We start from the raw sequence: 17,710 nt of genomic DNA, 5'->3' as shown, positions 1-17,710 counted from the left end.
AAAGCCCTACCGCCAGCATCGGTCGCTTTCCAGACCTTGCCTTGGAACCGTTGCTTCCTCGCCCAGATGCTAAAATGCAACTTTTTGGCTGTTGAGAAAGCAAAGCCTCCTCCCCCGCACCCTCCAAAGAAAAGCTAGAGGGAAAATGGTGATTTATTTAGCTGCGAAGAAGCATGTTTTTTGGAAAAAGCCCTGTTGCCATGCTTTAAATGATATACCAGAACAGAGTTTTGTGTGTCCCGTTAGGAAAAACTAAAACTCTCGGTATCAAAAGCTACTCTTCCTCCTTGCTCCCTCCAGAGGGATACCTTAGGTCTTATAACTGTTTAGTCCACAAAACTGGGGTGTATGTAAGGAATATATAAAACTTGAGTATCATAGGAAGGATTCACTGCATGAGTAACGTACATGCGATTGTAAATAGGTCCTTTCTGACCTCAAAAATCAATGAAGTAGTTCACATCGGAAAGTGCCTTTGCTGTTGAGGTACCTGGGAAACTTAACATTATAACATTATATTTTGCCATAACTGGTATGGTTAGCAGACGGTTGGTGAGATGGGACATGGGAAATATCAGCTGCGTTGGATCCCTAGGCTTAACATCAAGTATGATAAACAATTGGATGGTACTTCTTTTTAGTTAAAAAAAAAACCACTTCTCAGTTCTGTTGAGGGTGGAGGAGGAAGTTGGCAGATTGTCACTTTCATGCATGGGTATTAGATGAACGAAAGGAGTTTGTAATTTAGTGCTATTCATTGTCCTTAATACATTGAAGCTTTAATTTTGTTTTGGTTTGTGATGATAGAATGTTAGATATAGCATAGACTCATTGTTTCAAAACTTTACAACTATAGTGAAGTTGTAGGATAGAAAATAAAGCATATTTTTCCTGTGGGGTTTTCTTTTTCGTTTCTTACATTATGTCGTGTTCAACTGTTACAGATACTTCATTCGAACCTTCTGTTGCACTGGCAAGTCTTGTGCAGCACATACCATTACAGATGATTACAGTACTCATCAGGAGCCTTACTACTGATCCAAATGTGAAAGATGCAAGTATGACTCAGGCTCTGTGCAGGTACTGGATTTCATTGTAAAGGGGGGAAAAGTCTGTTTTTCTTATTTTTGCCTTTTTTGAAGTTATTTGTCACTTAGGTTCCATTAAAAAAAAAAAAAACAAAAGCAAAACCTTTTAAAACGGTATTCTAAGTTTTGCTGTTTAGCATGATACGGTAGTATATATTTATGGATGTTACGGGCATGGTTTCAGTTTAAGGTTGCTGCCTTCATTGCTAATGTGGCCTCTTTCTCACGGTTTGCTAGGGTGGATGAAGAAGAGGATTGAATAGAAACTAAGAGGAAGCCAGCTGTGTTCCTTTTAGGTGACCTCTTATTTTAGATCTGCCACCTTATGGGAGATGGCATAAATAGGAAACTTCATGGGGTTTACAATCAAGCTGAGAAACAAGGCCTTGTTTTCTGAAGATCAATCTTTCTGCTTTTCCACTCTCTCATGTGATTGTCTTACCCATCATCTCCTTCTCTGAAGAGAGTAGACAGTTAGAAATCAGTTTTACTGCTTAGTTTTGAGGGTTTTTTCTCCTTAGATATCTTCATGATTTTTAGTAGGACTCACAGGGGACAGCCTCTATTTCCATCTTCACTCAAGCCTCCAGAGGTTTTTTGGATGTTCTTTGAATAATAGAAGAATAGGAATTATGTAAAAACAATTGCATATTATGCTTCTTGTCACTAATCTGAACATGACTAAACATGGAGCTTAGTAGCACTGTTAACAGACTGATTCAGATTGCAATCTTGGTTAGTATCTTCAGATATGTGAATAATCGTGATGCAGAAAGATGACAGTGGGAGAAAGATTAAGACCTTCTTGAAGTTCTTTGAATTATTTTTTTTAAAGCCTGTGGAAGAAGCTGTTACTGACCACTCAAGGGTAGAAAAATGAGTAAAGCAGTTAAACAGGAGGCTGTTAGAAATTTGTATTGTTTAAAAAAACAGCTTTTAAAAAGTCTTTCAACTAAAAGAATTTGATGTCTGCTATATTATTTTTTTAACTACATCCATTTGAGTGTAGTGTAATACTTACACATTCAGGTAGTGTAGCACTTGCATATCTTGGTGAAATCTGATTTTTTTTCACACTGAAAACATTCCTCGTATTTACATTAAATTGAGAAGCCGTATTTAATTTGAAAACATTAATGAGAAGAAGCAGCATTAATATTGTAATTTGGGGTAAGGCATATTATTTAGGGACTTTAAAAGAATCTGCTTGACTGAACAGATGTTAACAAAGCTTTGTGCCCAAACTCAAAGCTGGGAAATTCAGAAGGATTTGTGCATGGTAATAATTTGCCAGTAATGTGCTGGTGATTAATTTTCATGTCCGTGTAATTTTAACATTTATGTTGTATTACCTGCTTCAACGCAATGTGATCGTATAATTGGAGCTTTAGAATGGTTTCTCTGTATGCCTCTGCTTAGGGAAGTAATGGAGTGCTGAGCTTTGAGTATAATAGGAGCTGTTGTTATCAAATAAGTGCTCTTTCTTAATACTAGCTGTGTGGTGGGTTTTTTCCTCTTGTTTTTGAAAGGGCAATCTTACTTGCCTTCTTAATTCTTTGAAGTAATACTTGATTTTAAGAGCCTCTAGTTCTGTTCCATGGAACTAACTTTTTAGGTACCCCTTGTTATTTTTGTTTGTAGATGCTCTCATGTCAACACTGCATCCAGTTTCTTTTTCTACCTCTGTCAACCGTTTGCAGTAATTACTCTCTTCTGGCTTAGAGGAGTAATTGTAAAGAGGATAATGCAGCTGGAATGTCTGGAGCACCAAATGACAATGTTGTCATCAAGCTTGCATCATTCCCAGGAGATGCAGAACTCCAGGCACAACAAGGTTTCCTGATGAGAGTCAGCAGAGCTTTGGTGACTGCAAATTAGAGACCTTGTTGCTCACTTCCTAAAGATAACTTTTATGACACTGCAGAGTCTGTCTAAAGTTGAACACAGATCAGTAAATAATCTGTAATTGGAAGACTAATAAATTGAATCTGTTCAGTGGGGGGTTATATTAGGCACAGGTTTGTATAAGAAAGTGTGCTTGCTTTTTGGCGTCATTGAGCTGTTCTTAATTGAGTCAGCTGTCTCATGAAACCTTACCTGAAGCATCAGTGAGGAAAAGCAGAAAATTGTTGAATCTCTTCTGGGATTATATGACTACTTTAAGGGTCTACTTCGGAGGCCTCAGAGGAAGTTGACTGCCTATACTCATATCCTGACAAGTATAATGCTTGTTTGCACTTTAACCCAAATATCTTTGTTAAAAGAAACTGAAAATTTTGCTAAGAAAAACTCCAGAAATTACCAGGCCCTTTGCCCTGTTGGTAAAAATGTAAAATATTGTAAAAGATGTTAAATTTTTTTAGGGGGTGCTTGGTAGTCTGAGGATCTTCTGTTGTTGTTGTTTTGGGTTTTTTTCTTATCTGAGGGGTTTGCACCTGAGCTGCCAGATTCTGTCTGATGTGGCCGAGAAGATATTTTTGTGAAAGAAGTTACTGTCTGAAGTGGCACAGATAATTTTTTTTTCTATCCAGAGATATCAGAAATACTGTCCTTGTTAGGCACATAAAATGAGCAGACCTGCTCATTTTAGGGTGATATGAGGCAGAAGGTCCTCTTGAGGCCTTTAAGGTTCCCTTAATCTGGTCAAACACAAAAAACATCCTCTGTGTTGTTATTCATGATCATCATGTCCCCTATTAATATCTGCCTTTGTATTAAAAATGCAGTCATTGATTGCAACAGAGCAGGAGCCAAGTAAATGCAATGCAGAGAGGATTTAGAAACCAAAATGTCTAATCTTGACCTACCAGATCTCAGATTTTACGCTTTTTAGAACAGTCTAAAGCATGTCTGCAAGTTTACTTCCGTTTCCTCTTCTGGCTTTTGTTTCTGCTCTTAAGAGCATTGACTCTGCTTTTAAGAGCAGAAACAGATTTCAAGGATGGGAATTCTACCTGTATCAATTACAGAGAGACTGAGGCTTCTCTTTACAAAGTTAGTCATACTGAAATGATAGCCGTTGTCCTATTAGTAAGAGTGTTGAATAGTTTACTAGTTAATTATACTGACTAGAGATGACACAGGATGGCCCATCACATAACCAGAGCAATGGGATGGAACACGGGGAGCCCCACCTCCCACCCAAAAGCACTGTGTTTCATTTGGAGTTTGTGAGTCAGTGCGATTGAAAGTGCGCATAGTATAAAGATGGTAATCAGATATTTTAGAACAGTGGTTCTAATGTAGGGCTCTACAGGATACTCTTTACTTGTCTAAAAAGTTAATTAAGAAAACCAAATATATTGTCATTAGGCTTAAATTAACAGTGCAGGTGTTTGTGCCACTGCTGAAAAATACCAAGCCTACAAATTGGGGAGTGTCGTGGTTTAACCAACCACGCAGCTGCTCACTCACTCCCCCCCGCAGTGGGACGGGGAGAGAATCAGAAGGGTAAGAGTGAGAAAAACTCGTGAGTTGAGATAAAGACAGTTTAATAAAACAGAAAAGGGAGAATAATAATGATAATGATAAAATATACAAAATAAGTGATGCACAATGCAATTGCTCACCACCCGCGCTGACCGATAACCAGGTAGCGATCGGTACTTCCTGGATCACGCCTACCATTCATATACTGAGCATGACGTCACATGGTATGGAATACCCCATTAGCCAGCTGAGCTGGCTGTCCTGATGATGTTCCCTCCCATCTTGTGTACCTAGCTCAGTCAGTAGGCATGGGAGCTGTCCTTGGACTAGGAGGGTACTTAGCAACAACTGAAAACATCAGTGTGTTATCAACATTCTCCTCATACTAAATCCAAAACACAGCACTAGCAAGAAATTTACCCCTATCCCAGCCGAAACCAGGACAGGGAGGAAGGTTTGAAGACAACAGGACTGTGAGGTTTGGGGCCTTTTTTAGGATAAGGTTCATTCTTTGCAGGCAAAAGCAGTTTTGGCCTGTTTTTTTGATTCTCCGTTTTAGAAAGTATATGGAAAGGGTGCTCAGAATAAACATGTTTGAATTTAACATCTTGAGGAAATGAGAGCTTTGTGTAAATTCAGAGCAACGATTATGATGTTGCCATGTTTTTTCCCAAGTTTTTTTTGTAGTAAGATGGAAGAAACCTAGTAAGATCTGATTGTTAAGTAGGCAGTCCTAATGATTCCTTATTTTAGAGAAACGTTTGAATGTTATATATGCAGATAGTACATAATACTAAGATATATAAATTTTAGAATGTGTGTACTATACAAATCCAAATGGTATAGTTTTCAGATCCAAACTATAAACTATGTAAATTTTAGGTTGTTTATGGTAATACAGTGTGTCCAGAATGCATGTCTGTTGTTGCTGAAGACTGTGGTTTTGTTTTTAGTTTGGAATCTGAGGACTGAAATCCTGATTTCAGTCTGTTTGGAGCTCTTTTAATCTCCAGGAAGAACATAAGGGCTGATAGTTTTGCTTCAGATAGATAAACTCTAACTATGCCTGTTCGTAGTGACTGTTTATTAGACTGGTTACTTGTAACCTGTTCAGTTCTGTGCTAGAAATTAGCCTCTTAAAATAATTAATCTTCCTGAGAAGCTTTTTCAAAAAAGAGGTAAAGAAATATACTTCTAACTTCCTGTTTTCATTGAATTACAGAATAGAATGTTATGCGGGGTTTTTTTATATATATATATAGAATATATATTCTGTTATAGAATAGAATCATAGTGTTACATAGATTGAATGGAGCCTTTGGAAGGCATCTGGTCCAATCCTGCTCAAAGCAGGGCCAGCTTCAAAGTCAGATGTTGTTGCTCAGGGCCTTGTCCAATGGAGTTAAGAGCTTTCTGCAAGGATGGAGGTGCCTCGGCCTCACGGTATAACTTGTTTCAATGTCTGACCACCCTCATGGTGAAAAATTTTTCCTTCCACTTAATTAGTGGTGCCTCATCTGGTTTGAAGAAGGGGATCTTGTGGACAATAAAGAAAATCCAAAATATCGCCAAGTAAAATCTCAGAAGAGCAAAGCCTAAATTTCATGTTTTAGCTGGTACTGCCTTACGATATCATCTGTGTCTTAGAATTGCTTCAACTAATCTGCCTGTCTGCCTTAAGTATCAGTTGTAAATTGTCTATTAACTTAGAAGGATAGAATACCCCTATTTTCCGTTGCTGATATTTCACTGTGTTTTCTAGGCACAGATAAAGTCCCTTCACTTTCCCTTTTTCTTAGCTGTAGTGAAATTCTTCTTTTTGGAGCACATGTAGACCCCAGGCTGCTGATAGCTATTATAAGATTGTTATAACACCTGCTGCAATGTATTTAAAATTACTAGATTTTACCATTTTAACTGAGGGTATTTGAGTTGGCTTTCAGGAATGCAGTTCTAAGTTGAAGAGGCTTCCTTTTCAAATTTAAACTTAATAATCAGTTTTGGTCTGGTTTGGGGTAAAAGGTGTAGAAGGGGAGGTTCCCAGGTACAGGCACTTTCTCACCTTCATTAGTAAGTTTTTGCCACAAAATAAAAATACTAGCTTAACGTCTATAAAACCAGGGTTCGTATTCTTAAATAACAAGTAACAATAATATCCATAATATTTAATTTTATATGCTTATGTATTTGGGGGGGTGTGTATTTACTTTTAATGTATTAAATAGATCATTATTAATTACAAAGTTAAATGACTTGAGATATAATCAAAATTATTTACTACTTGCCTAACATTCTTGCATTACTTCTTGTGAGTCTCTGTGTAAGGGTGTAACTGCCTGGGTAATACAGAGAATCTTTTTGTGGAGATTAAAATTAGTGGCATATTGGGGTTTGGGGTTTTTTTTTTTATTATTATTTTTCATTAATCTTTCAGAATGATTGACTGGTTGTCCTGGCCTCTGGCTCAGCATGTGGAAACATGGGTGATTGCACTGCTGAAAGGACTGGCCGCAGTCCAGAAATTTACCATCCTCATTGATGTCACTCTGCTTAAGATTGAATTGGTATGTTGGAAAAGAACGTTCAAAATTGAAAGAGAGGGAAAGGAATTTGTAACAGCTATGCAATTGTGTAGTATCTTTTGTGTTGCAACAGATACTATCTTATTATTCTGCAAAGATGATGTGAATGTATCTATAGCTTTCAATTACATGTAATGATTCTGTCTGTTTCAAATGGTTGTGAATTTGGAGATCTGTTTACATTTTTACTGAAATTTCACTTTCTAGATTTACTGAAATAAATGTGGGTTTTTTTAGGTCTTTAATCGACTTTGGTTTCCTCTAGTGAGGCCTGGTGCCCTTGCTGTCCTTTCCCACATGTTACTTAGTTTTCAGCATTCTCCAGAAGCTTTTCATTTGGTAAGTTACTAAATAAATGGTTTTCAATTCTTTGAAGTGTCATTCATGTGTGATTTCTAAAGTGGGTGTAGAGAGGAACAGAATTGATGTGCTTGGATTTCCTCTTTGTTTCAAGGTTCCAGAATCAGATTTCTGTGGTTCACAGACCACTAGGCTTTCTAACTTCCAGGTTCAACCATTTAATCTGTAGCTGGACATGAGCATTCTTCTTCCTGGTACGTACGTATTTCTGACACTAGTATTTGGGCACTGCATTCTATCTTCGACTGTATACTTCTGGAAATCCATTTAATGTGGTGTGAAGTCTACTGATAAAGTTGGGCTGCAAGTAGACTTTCAAGCACAACTATTTGGGGAAAACTGATAATTGGTTATCTGCTGTATATAACCTAGTCACCCTGGATAAGTGCATGAGACCAAGAAGTACTTCATTTTAAGAAAGCCACGCTATCTGTGTTTCAATGTACATACGGGCAAACTGAAGGATACTATTTTCAATGGCCACCTCTTCAAAATGCAGTTCACCAGTTAAAGCAGTAGATACTAGGGTATGTCGATGACTGTTCGTATTAGTGCAGCAAGATGTATAATGCCTTCCCTGTTCTCATACTCAGTGTTTAGCTTAAAGTTTAAGTGAAATATGGGTCTTTCAGACTTAACCATAGTAACAGCCTGGCACACTGTTTCTCTAAGCTGTCCCCAAGGCTCTTAGGCCTGAAGGGATCACAAACCCTTTGATTAGTGTCAGAGTAATTGCCTTATGCCTATTACGCTGTTTTTTAATGATAGAAGTCTGAAGTTTCTCTCTCCTCCCTCTGCTGCCCTGATCTTGGCCTAGGATAGAAAATTGAGTCACAAATGAAAGAGCCAAGTAGCCTTGAATATGCTCAAAACTTAAATATTTCATATATTTACTGTCTTGCTTTTCTTTGTTCCTCCTGAGAGAGACAAAACGTTTATGAGAAAAATGTAAAATATGAGAAGACTTATTCTAGAAATAGGCATTTGCTTTAACAAAGAAAATTTCTACCATAGGCTGCCTGCAGTACTGCATAAACATCTGTCTTCAGGACTTCATTGTGACCATTTTCCCTCCATTTTAAACAACCTTCTTCACTATCATTTTTTGAGCTACTGCTGTCATTTAGTATCCTATAATATTTTCCTGCACTTAAACGACTTGTTTACTTTTTTATAATAAATGGTCTGAATGTAAAATGGTTAAATGCACATTTGATAAATAAAAATTAATTTATTTTGCAGTGCATCTGAGTTAACATTCCCCTTCCCTATGCTTGAGCATTGTTAGCATAAATGACTTGGTTTTTTTATAGAAGAAAAATACTCTGTCTTGCGCTTACGATGTAGAACTTATCATGATGTGTACTATGGAATTCTAAAATCTACTGACATGTAAAATTTTCATTCAACCTCAAGCCAGAAGTGATACTTCTGTATGTATTGAAAGTGTAACTTTCAGTGTTATGCAGCATGCTGTAAGGAAGAATTTGGCTCTCAATTTGAGAAAGCTGAGGACCTGTACTTTTTCTGTTCTTCCCATGTGCTTTGTCTGTGCAAAATTATCATATCTCAGATCTACTTTCTACAAATCTCATTCTTGGAGCTCAATAGTTAATTTCTTTTTGCTATGTATCCACATTTATAAAGGGAAAGATGGAAATTCTTCATTGCAACTTTCACTATTGACTCTGTAGTACGTTGAACACTTAATCTTGTTTTCATTTTTAAACAGTAGATACCTTGCTTATCAAAAGCAAGATTTTTGTTTCTGAGATGTAAAAATATTCCTTATACTTAAAGAACAACTGATACTTGAAAAAGTGGCAAATGAATATTTTGCACCTGGCCCCTTTTACTTTGGTGTTTTGAAGTATATTAATTTTTGTAATTGGTATACTTTCCTAAAATTATGATATTCTTGTAATTTCTGTTCTGTATTTCATGTCTTTACTACCAAACAATTTGTAAGCTAATTTGTGATGAGAAATGATTCCATCCGCTTCTTTCACAGTTAATCCATTTTGATCACTTGGAAACGGACGGAGGTGTCTAAAATATTTTGGTTCACAGTGAGAATTCCCTGGTCTTTGGGATGGCATTGAAATAACTTTCTACTTGATGTTTTAAGACTAACATAAAAAAAGTCTTATGCATTTAAAAATACAGACAGAGCTGTGCTGAAGAAGGTGAAGGAGGTGGAGTAAACATTTCTGATTTATACCCAATTTAAAATAGTACCAAATCTGAACTAATCCTCAGATAGATTACTGTATCTGTGGTAAGCTGTTTTTAGCTCATAGTAAATTACTGTCTTATTGAGTTTATTGAGCCTAGCTCCCACACTAGGTGGAGCTGTGCGCCAGTTTCTGTCTTGTAAACTGAAATAGCATGAGTGTATTCATTGGCTTCAGATCCCAAGCATTAGATTCTGTTTAAGGAAAATTGAGAGGTTTGTTTTAAAAACTGTATCTGTGAAATTAGAACAGGATACTGCGCTGTTAGTGGTGGCACAAAAGCAAAATGTTTGCTGTTAACATCCTCAGTAACATGAGTACTTTGGACACTTGACCGTTTAAAACCTTAACATGCATTTTCTAAGTTCATAAAGTTGCAAAAACTTGATATGCATGCTAAAGAGAGCATTGAATAATTAATTGTGCTGTTTGAAAATTGTCATGAGTAAAGAATAATGCCTGTTTTTCAAGTCATTGTTTCTCAACCACTTCTTATTTAAGAACAAAAGGTCCCCTGTATTTTGCCATGTATAAAACAGAAAAGTTGTTTGTAGAACAAAAAAACTGAAAAATGCAACTAACAACCTTTTTGTTTGTTTGTTTTCCCATTCAGATTGTCCCACATGTGGTCAGTTTGGTTCACTCCTTCAAAAAAGATGGCTTACCTTCCAGTACAGCCTTTTTGATGCAGTTGACTGAGTTGATACACTGTATGATGTATCATTATTCAGGATTTCCAGAGCTCTATGAACCCATTCTGGAAGCTGTTAAGGTATATTAGGAATATTAAGAGGGTGGAATATTTTTGTTTTGTTTTCACAAATATGAAAGCTGTAATCCCATAGATCTAAATTCTTTAGGACTTCCTCTAGGAGAAAAGAGCAGAAAATGTGCAGAAAAATTGTCCTGAGTGTTCATGATATGATTATAGCAGGCTTTAAGAAAAGCCTGAAATGAGATTCTCTATTAAAAGTACAATCTAATTTCTTGAGCCTCATGTAACTATAAATATACTTTTATGAGGCTTATTCTAGGCATTTCATTTCAGCCGAAGCTAGAAACTGTAACTCTTCAAATATAGGTTCAGAGCACTGATAGTATTGAAGAGAAGTAGGTTCTGAGGCACGGTGTTAATCTTTGGCTAGCTCCAAAACACCATTATTGAGCACTACATCTTAATAATACTGCAGGCAGTATTGCATGCCTCTGTGGGTAAAGGATGCTGGTCTGTGCTGTTACAAAGCAAAATTTGGCTTTTTTAGATAAATGTTTAAGTGCATAATGCACTTAAAAAAATTTTGAAAAAACTAAAAACAACACCCCAAAACAAATAAAATAAAATTGAAAAAAACCACAAAAAACTACTCGGGTATTACTGCCTGATTTTATAGCAGTAGTATTGCAGTTAAATGTTTTGATGCTTGAAAAGCCCCTATCAATTTAATTCTGAACTTTATTCTTTCATTCTTACGTTTTGATTTGACAGACCAGGAATGTATTTCTAGCAGAATAGAGGATGCTTTAGGGGTCTATTAAAGCTTGAAATTTGAGAGGTATTTTTTGGTGGCAGAAAGGATTCTGTGAATATGCAGGTCAAAGGTGACCACCAGCCCCTTATTCCTGCAATTTGAGAGTTGGGCAAAGAAAGCTTTGAAGAAGAGGGCTTGGGGGTGTCGTATCTTTTAGGCTATCAGGGGTAGCAAGACCCTGAAGGAGAATAAGGGAGCAAGTGAAGATACAAGACTGCTGAATGGCAGGACCTATTATAAAAACAAATACAAAAATCTATTAAGTGTGTTAAATGTTTCTCTTGTAGGATATGCCCAAACCCACTGAAGAGAAGATTAAGTTGATTCTCAGTCAGAGTGCCTGGACTTCTCAATCCAGTTCTTTGCCATCTTGTCTATCTAGACTTCCTGGAAAATCTGAAACTGGGAAGACAGGTCTAATTAATCTAGGAAATACTTGCTACATGAACAGTGTTATTCAGGCACTTTTTATGGCTACCGAGTAAGTCCTTTTTAACAGCTCTTTTCATTGCAAATTAACTATTGCAGTTGTTGCATTCTTGCTTTTCACAGAATATTAACGTGTCCTGGGGTCTCTCAGCTTGCTAGAGCTGAGTGGGTTTCTTTGCACTCGGTTACTGATTGCTTTGTTAAAGTCCAGCTCTGTGAAACTGTAATTTTAGCTATTAAAAATCCTGATCCTTCTGTCCAGTGTCAAAAGAGAAGTCCCTTTTTCCTCACTGTCCTTGCTCCCTTCAGTATTGTAAAACTCAATGGTGATGCTTTTGTTATAATGTGGAAGCTATTGGAAAAAAAATTTTGTCTGTCTATAGCACGTTCATATACATTTAAATGTATAAAGAAGTAGGTTTTTTGCAGTGTTAGTTCCTACTGTACAGTAGTTTTGCATCTGCACTAGAGCAGAATCCAGATATTGAAGGGAAGTGCTACATGTTTTGCTTTCTTTCAAACTGAAGTAATTATCTGAGTTGAAATGATAACTGCTTTGTTGTTAGAAATCTAGCAAGGAAACTAATGTCTATCTCTTCTTCAGTTTCAGAAGACATGTTTTATCTCTGAATCTAAATGGGTGTAACTCACTAATGAGAAAATTACAGCATCTTTTTGCATTTTTGGCCCATACCCAGGTATGTCAGTTTATTTCATCTGCAGTTTTTTAAACCTAGCTCCATATACCAAAATTTAGGAACAAACGTGATGCCATGGGAGTCCTCCTGAGTATATGAAAAGTATAAATATGATAGATTTGTAGGGGAATGAGTCTGCCTCCAAATGTTCAGATGGTGTGGATGGACTTAGAGAAATCTATATTTTATAAGTGGAACATCTTGGCATTGTGTTGTTTTTATAAATAGGCAGTAACAGGTTTTCTTTGAGAAGCCAAATGAAAAAATCCAAATAAGACCTGACTTGATAAACAAGCTTACTTTTTGTAACTTTCTAGGATAAACTGTGACTTTCTGCACTGATTTTTACACTAAATTTTATTGTAGTTCAAATTCTAAAGAATTTAGAAAGACATAAGACACTTTTGTTCTCTTTGATTAATAACAATAAACCTGTTGTGAAGGGAATGAGGCTGGATCACCTTAAAAACAAATCAGTGCTTATGAAATACTGGTGGTGTTCTGAAGAAAGAAAACATTTTTTTAAAGCTTGCCAGCAAGAACAGTAACTGCTGTTACGCATAACATCTGGTTTACACTCACTACACATTTAATATTTGCCTGCAGGATCCACTGCTTTTATCTTTGTACTAGAGGTGATTACTACAAAATTAGTGGCTCTCTCTTCCTATGATTAAGTGGTTTAAATGTTTATGTGTATCATGTGTTTCATACAGTTCCTCTAGAATAATGTAGTCCAAAGTTCAGTGGTCAATATCAAAATAATATAACCAATTTTTTTTAAGTAGTTCTTACGTAACCTTGTTTGTCCCTCTCTTATGTGAACAGAGGGAGGCATATGCTCCTAGAATTTTCTTTGAGGCTTCCAGACCACCATGGTTCACCCCTCGATCCCAGCAGGATTGCTCAGAATATCTCAGATTCCTGCTAGACAGGTACAGTTACTGTGCCATTAATGGGAATGAATCTACAGTCTTATCACTTAATGTTGAACTCTTAGGAGCAGTCATGTAACAGTTCCACTGCATGAGTGGGGACCAGAAATTTTGGGCCTCATTCCTGGCTCTCTCTGGTTTTCTGTATGGTCTATGAAACAGTTTTCTTCATGGATTTAATCTGTGGTAAAGTCTGGATACCATCTTGTGTCCACATCATTTCAAGCAAGTTATAGTGGTAGTAATGTTCCATTTTTATAAATCTAAACTTGGGTGTTACATTAGAGTCGTGGTCCCGTTGTAAAATCAATGTGGTTGCTGAAAGCAGTTTAGTCGTGCATCTGGAATTTCATATTGGTGGAGACAGCTATATTTCATACAGGTCAGATAAGTCATGAAGAGATGTACATGCATTTATAACCAGTTTAATAAACAAGCAAATTAACTGTGGCACAGATAAAACAAAAATACCTAAATTTTTTAGTAGCCCTCTTTAATTGTGGCTTGCTGAGATGTGGCGTAAGCAATATTGCTTTATGACACGTTCTACTTCTGGAGAAGTTTATCTCAATAGTGAAACGGTGTTCCCTCTTTTTTTTTTTCTTTTCCTCCCTTCCCGTTTCCTACACCCCACCCCACCCCCCCTTGGGTTTCTTTTTTGGTTTGTTTTTTCTTGCTGTAGTTTCTTAACTTTCTTGGCTACAGAATCTTGACCTTCTCTTTGGAAATAGTCTGGCACTAGATAAATAGCTACTTGTTCTCTTACAAAATCTGACATACAGAGCCAGTCAACTAGGGAACCGATTTATTAAGATAATGTAATGGTAAATAATAAAAACGTTGTTTGTTAGGTTTTTTAATACTTGCCAGTTCTCTCAGTATATCCATTGTGTTCTTATGTATAATGAAGCCCACATTTGTGCTTCTCTCATACTCTGTTTTGGACAGTACTGACCTGTCTGGTTCAGCTTGCTTATATAAAAAATAACGAAGAGCTTTTTTAATGTAAGACACTTCTAGCCACTTAACCATCCATAATTTTTAGCATAATTGGAAGAAAGGTCTGAAATGGTGCAGCAATATTTGCTTGGAAAATAGCACAGCTACTTGGATTTATTTTTCTTTGTCTTCAGGCTGCATGAAGAAGAGAGAACCTTGAAAGCATTGTCTTCAGCAAAGACTTCTGAAAGTATAATGAGTGAAGAGTCCCAGACACAAGAAGCTGACCAAAAAGCACAAGTATTTGCTGAAGCACCTTGTATGGGAAGTGAAGAAAGAACTCTGATACAGAAGATGTTTGGAGGAAAATTGAAGACTACTATATGCTGTTTGAACTGCAAAAGTATGTCTCAAAAGGAAGAAGCTTTCACAGATCTCTCTCTGGCTTTCTGTCCTCCAACTTCCTTGGAGAACATTGGCCCAAAATATGTGGAACGTTCTGAAGTGAAAGACGACTACATGGTGCAAACTAACACTTCAGCAACTAGCCCTGCTGGCGAAACACCTCTCAATAATTTGGAAGTAAATGGTGGATGTGACACAATAGTGAATGAAGGAAACATAAAATATTTTTCTACTGAGCCAAACTCTGAGAATACCACAAATTCTGAACTCAACAAAGTTCAAGATAATAGGGATATGTCTCAGAGGCTAGTAGGTAAAAACACCCTGTCAGTTACAGACTTACTGAATTATTTTCTGGCACCTGAGATCCTCAGTGGAGACAATAAGTATTATTGTGAAAAGTGTGCCTCTCTACAGAATGCTGAGAAAACTATGCAAATCATTGAGGAACCTGAATACCTCATTCTCACTCTTTTGAGATTTTCGTATGATCCAAAGTGTCATATAAGGCGCAAAATCTTGGACAATGTGTCTCTGCCACTTGTTTTGGAACTGCCAGTCAAAAGAGCAACTTCCCCTCTAGCTGTAGTTTCGGGAGGTTGGTCTGTTGGTGTTGAGATTTCTGATATTGGAGAAAATCTTGCTAAAAAACTGAAGCCCTCAGGTGCTGATGAAGTGACCTGCCCACAATTGGTGCCCTACATGTTAAGCTCTGTGGTGGTGCATTCTGGTGTATCCTCTGAAAGTGGACATTATTATTCATATGCTAGAAATGTTACTGGGTCAGGGCCTTCAGGACTCTGCCACCAGTCTACAGCTCTTTCTTTAGTTTCTCCTCAGGATAAGTTGTTGACGGAGGAGGGTCCTTGTACTGTTGTAGAAAATGATCTGGACACTGAGATGCCAAGAGAATGGTTTCTGTTCAATGACAGCAGAGTGACATTTACCTCATTTCAGTCAGTCCAGAAAATTACCAGTAGATTTCCAAAGGACACTGCTTATGTTCTGTTTTACAAAAAACAAAATAGCACCTGTGGCTTCAACACCAATTCGGCAAATGGACTCTGGGTAAATGGAGACCCTCCTCTACAAAAAGACCTCATGGATGCAATTACGAAAGATAACAAACTGTACTTGCAGGTAAGACGGAAATTGTATATGAAGAATGGTCTCCTCAAAACTCACAAGAGACAGTCTAAAAGAAAGAAAAAGTTAGCTTTTAAATATTCTGGTATCTTGACGTTATAAATCATTAATCTTGCTTCCATCTTGATGTTGTGAGACAGGTTTCATAGTAAGGTTGTCACCATTAGATGGGAAGTGTCAAGGAAAATGGCTTAAACTCATTTCAGTTTAAATTTTTAGGGGAGATGCTCGCGTAGGTCGTTTAACCACTTGTAATTCTATGCAGGAGAGGCTTTTCGAACAGTTCTAATTTTCATTGCCTTTAATAAATTACAAGAGTAGCTAAAGTATACTTAAAAACTTCTTAGCGGTGTTCTTACTAGCACATTTTCATTTGGAGTTGAAGTTTTATTTATACAACTGTGCTTACCCAAATGCTAGAACCATTAAAATGAAGACTGGATGCTAGTGACTAGATTCCGCTTTCCCTTCACTGCGTATTCTGCCTCCCTCTGTGGGACCAGCACTGCCAGCCGCACATTCCCGGTGCTCCAAGAACTTCACCTAGCTGTAGTCGCCTCTTTGATTGCTGTTACAAAACACCACTGTTCTCCACATTTCGATATAGTTTGCCTTGAGCATTCCTCCTATGTTTGGACAGTGTAACAGTAAAAGTGTGTTTTACTGTGTGCTCTCTGAGTTAGGCTGTTCCTGTAACAGTTCCAGGCCTACTCAAATTAGAAAAACTAGGTAAATTCAAATTAGAAAAGAACAGCTAAATCTCACTGTGGAAAATCTGTTAAATAGCTGCAGGTATTTTACAAACATAAACAAGAGAACTGAGAGTTTAAGTTGCAACTCTGCTGCTATTTTCAGACTGTGTGGTTAAAGCATGTGTGTCCTAACCATCTTTGTTAATATGCTACCTCTCGTCTTGACTGTGTAGGGTAGCACAAAACATGGCTTCTTTAGCAGCAATCTCAGATCATAGAATTGTAGAATAGTTTGGGTTGGAGGGGACCTTTAAAGGTCATCTAGTCCAGCCCCCCCACAATGGGCAGGGACATCTTCAACTAGATCAGGTTGCTCAGAGCCCCGTCCACCCTGACCTTGAATGTTTCCAGGGATGGGGCATCTCCAGCCTCTCTGGGCAACCTGTGCCAGTGTTTCACCACCCTCATTGTAAAAAATGTCTTCCTTATATCTAGTCTAAATCCACCCTCTTTCAGTTTAAAACCATTCCCCCTTGTCCTGTCGCAACAGGCCCTGCTAAAAAGTCTGTCCCTATCTTTCTTATAAGCCCCCTTTAAGTATTGAAAGGCTGCAGTGAGGTCTCCCCGGAGCCTTCTCTTTTCCAGGCTGAATAACCCCAGCTCTCTCAGCCTTTCTTCATAGGAGAGGTGTTCCATCCCCCTGATCATTTTTGTGGCCCTCCTCTGGACCTGGTCCAACAGGTTCATGTCTTTCCTGTGCTGAGGATTCCAGAGCTGGATGCAGGACTCCAGGTGGGGTCTCACCAGAGCAGAGGAAAGGGGTAGAATCACCTCCCTCGACTTGCTGGCCACGCTTCTTTTGATGCAGCCCAGGATACGGTTGGCCTTCTAGGCTGCGAGCGCACATTGTCGGCTCATGTCTAGCTTTTTGTCCACCAGTAACCCCAGGTCCTTCTCAGCAGGGCTGCTCTCAATCCCTTACTGGGGGTTGCCCCGACCCAGGTGCAGGACCTTGCACTTGGCCTTGTTGAACCTCATGAGGTTCACATGGGCCCACTTCTTGAACTTGTCCAGGGCCCCCTGAATGGCATCCTGTCCCTCAGCCACGTCAACCACACCACTCAGCTTGGTGTCATCTGCAAAGTTGCTGAGGGTGCACTCGATTCCACTGTCTGTGTCACTGATGAAGATATTGGAATGGTACCGGTCCCAGTATGGACCCCTGCGGGACACTACTTGTCACC

At 38.0% G+C, this 17,710-nt stretch overlaps 1 protein-coding gene across 1 annotated transcript; it reads left to right on the top strand.

Moving 5' to 3' along the window:
• Positions 1–944: 944 nt before the first annotated feature.
• USP38 (ubiquitin specific peptidase 38) lies at positions 945–15,876 on the top strand (the record flags this gene model as incomplete). Its single annotated transcript, XM_009582635.1, has 8 exons — positions 945–1,080; positions 6,952–7,081; positions 7,337–7,438; positions 10,307–10,465; positions 11,510–11,703; positions 12,256–12,349; positions 13,178–13,284; positions 14,418–15,876. Coding segments are annotated over 8 exons (2,381 nt in total), but the record flags the coding sequence as incomplete, so codon positions are not given.
• Positions 15,877–17,710: the final 1,834 nt, after the last annotated feature.

Source organism: Fulmarus glacialis, unplaced genomic scaffold (genome assembly GCF_000690835.1).
Source record: "Fulmarus glacialis isolate BGI_N327 unplaced genomic scaffold, ASM69083v1 scaffold42967, whole genome shotgun sequence".
NCBI lineage: Eukaryota > Metazoa > Chordata > Aves > Procellariiformes > Procellariidae > Fulmarus > Fulmarus glacialis.
Note: the sequence above shows the minus strand (reverse complement) of the source record. Positions and strands in the feature narration are given on the sequence as shown.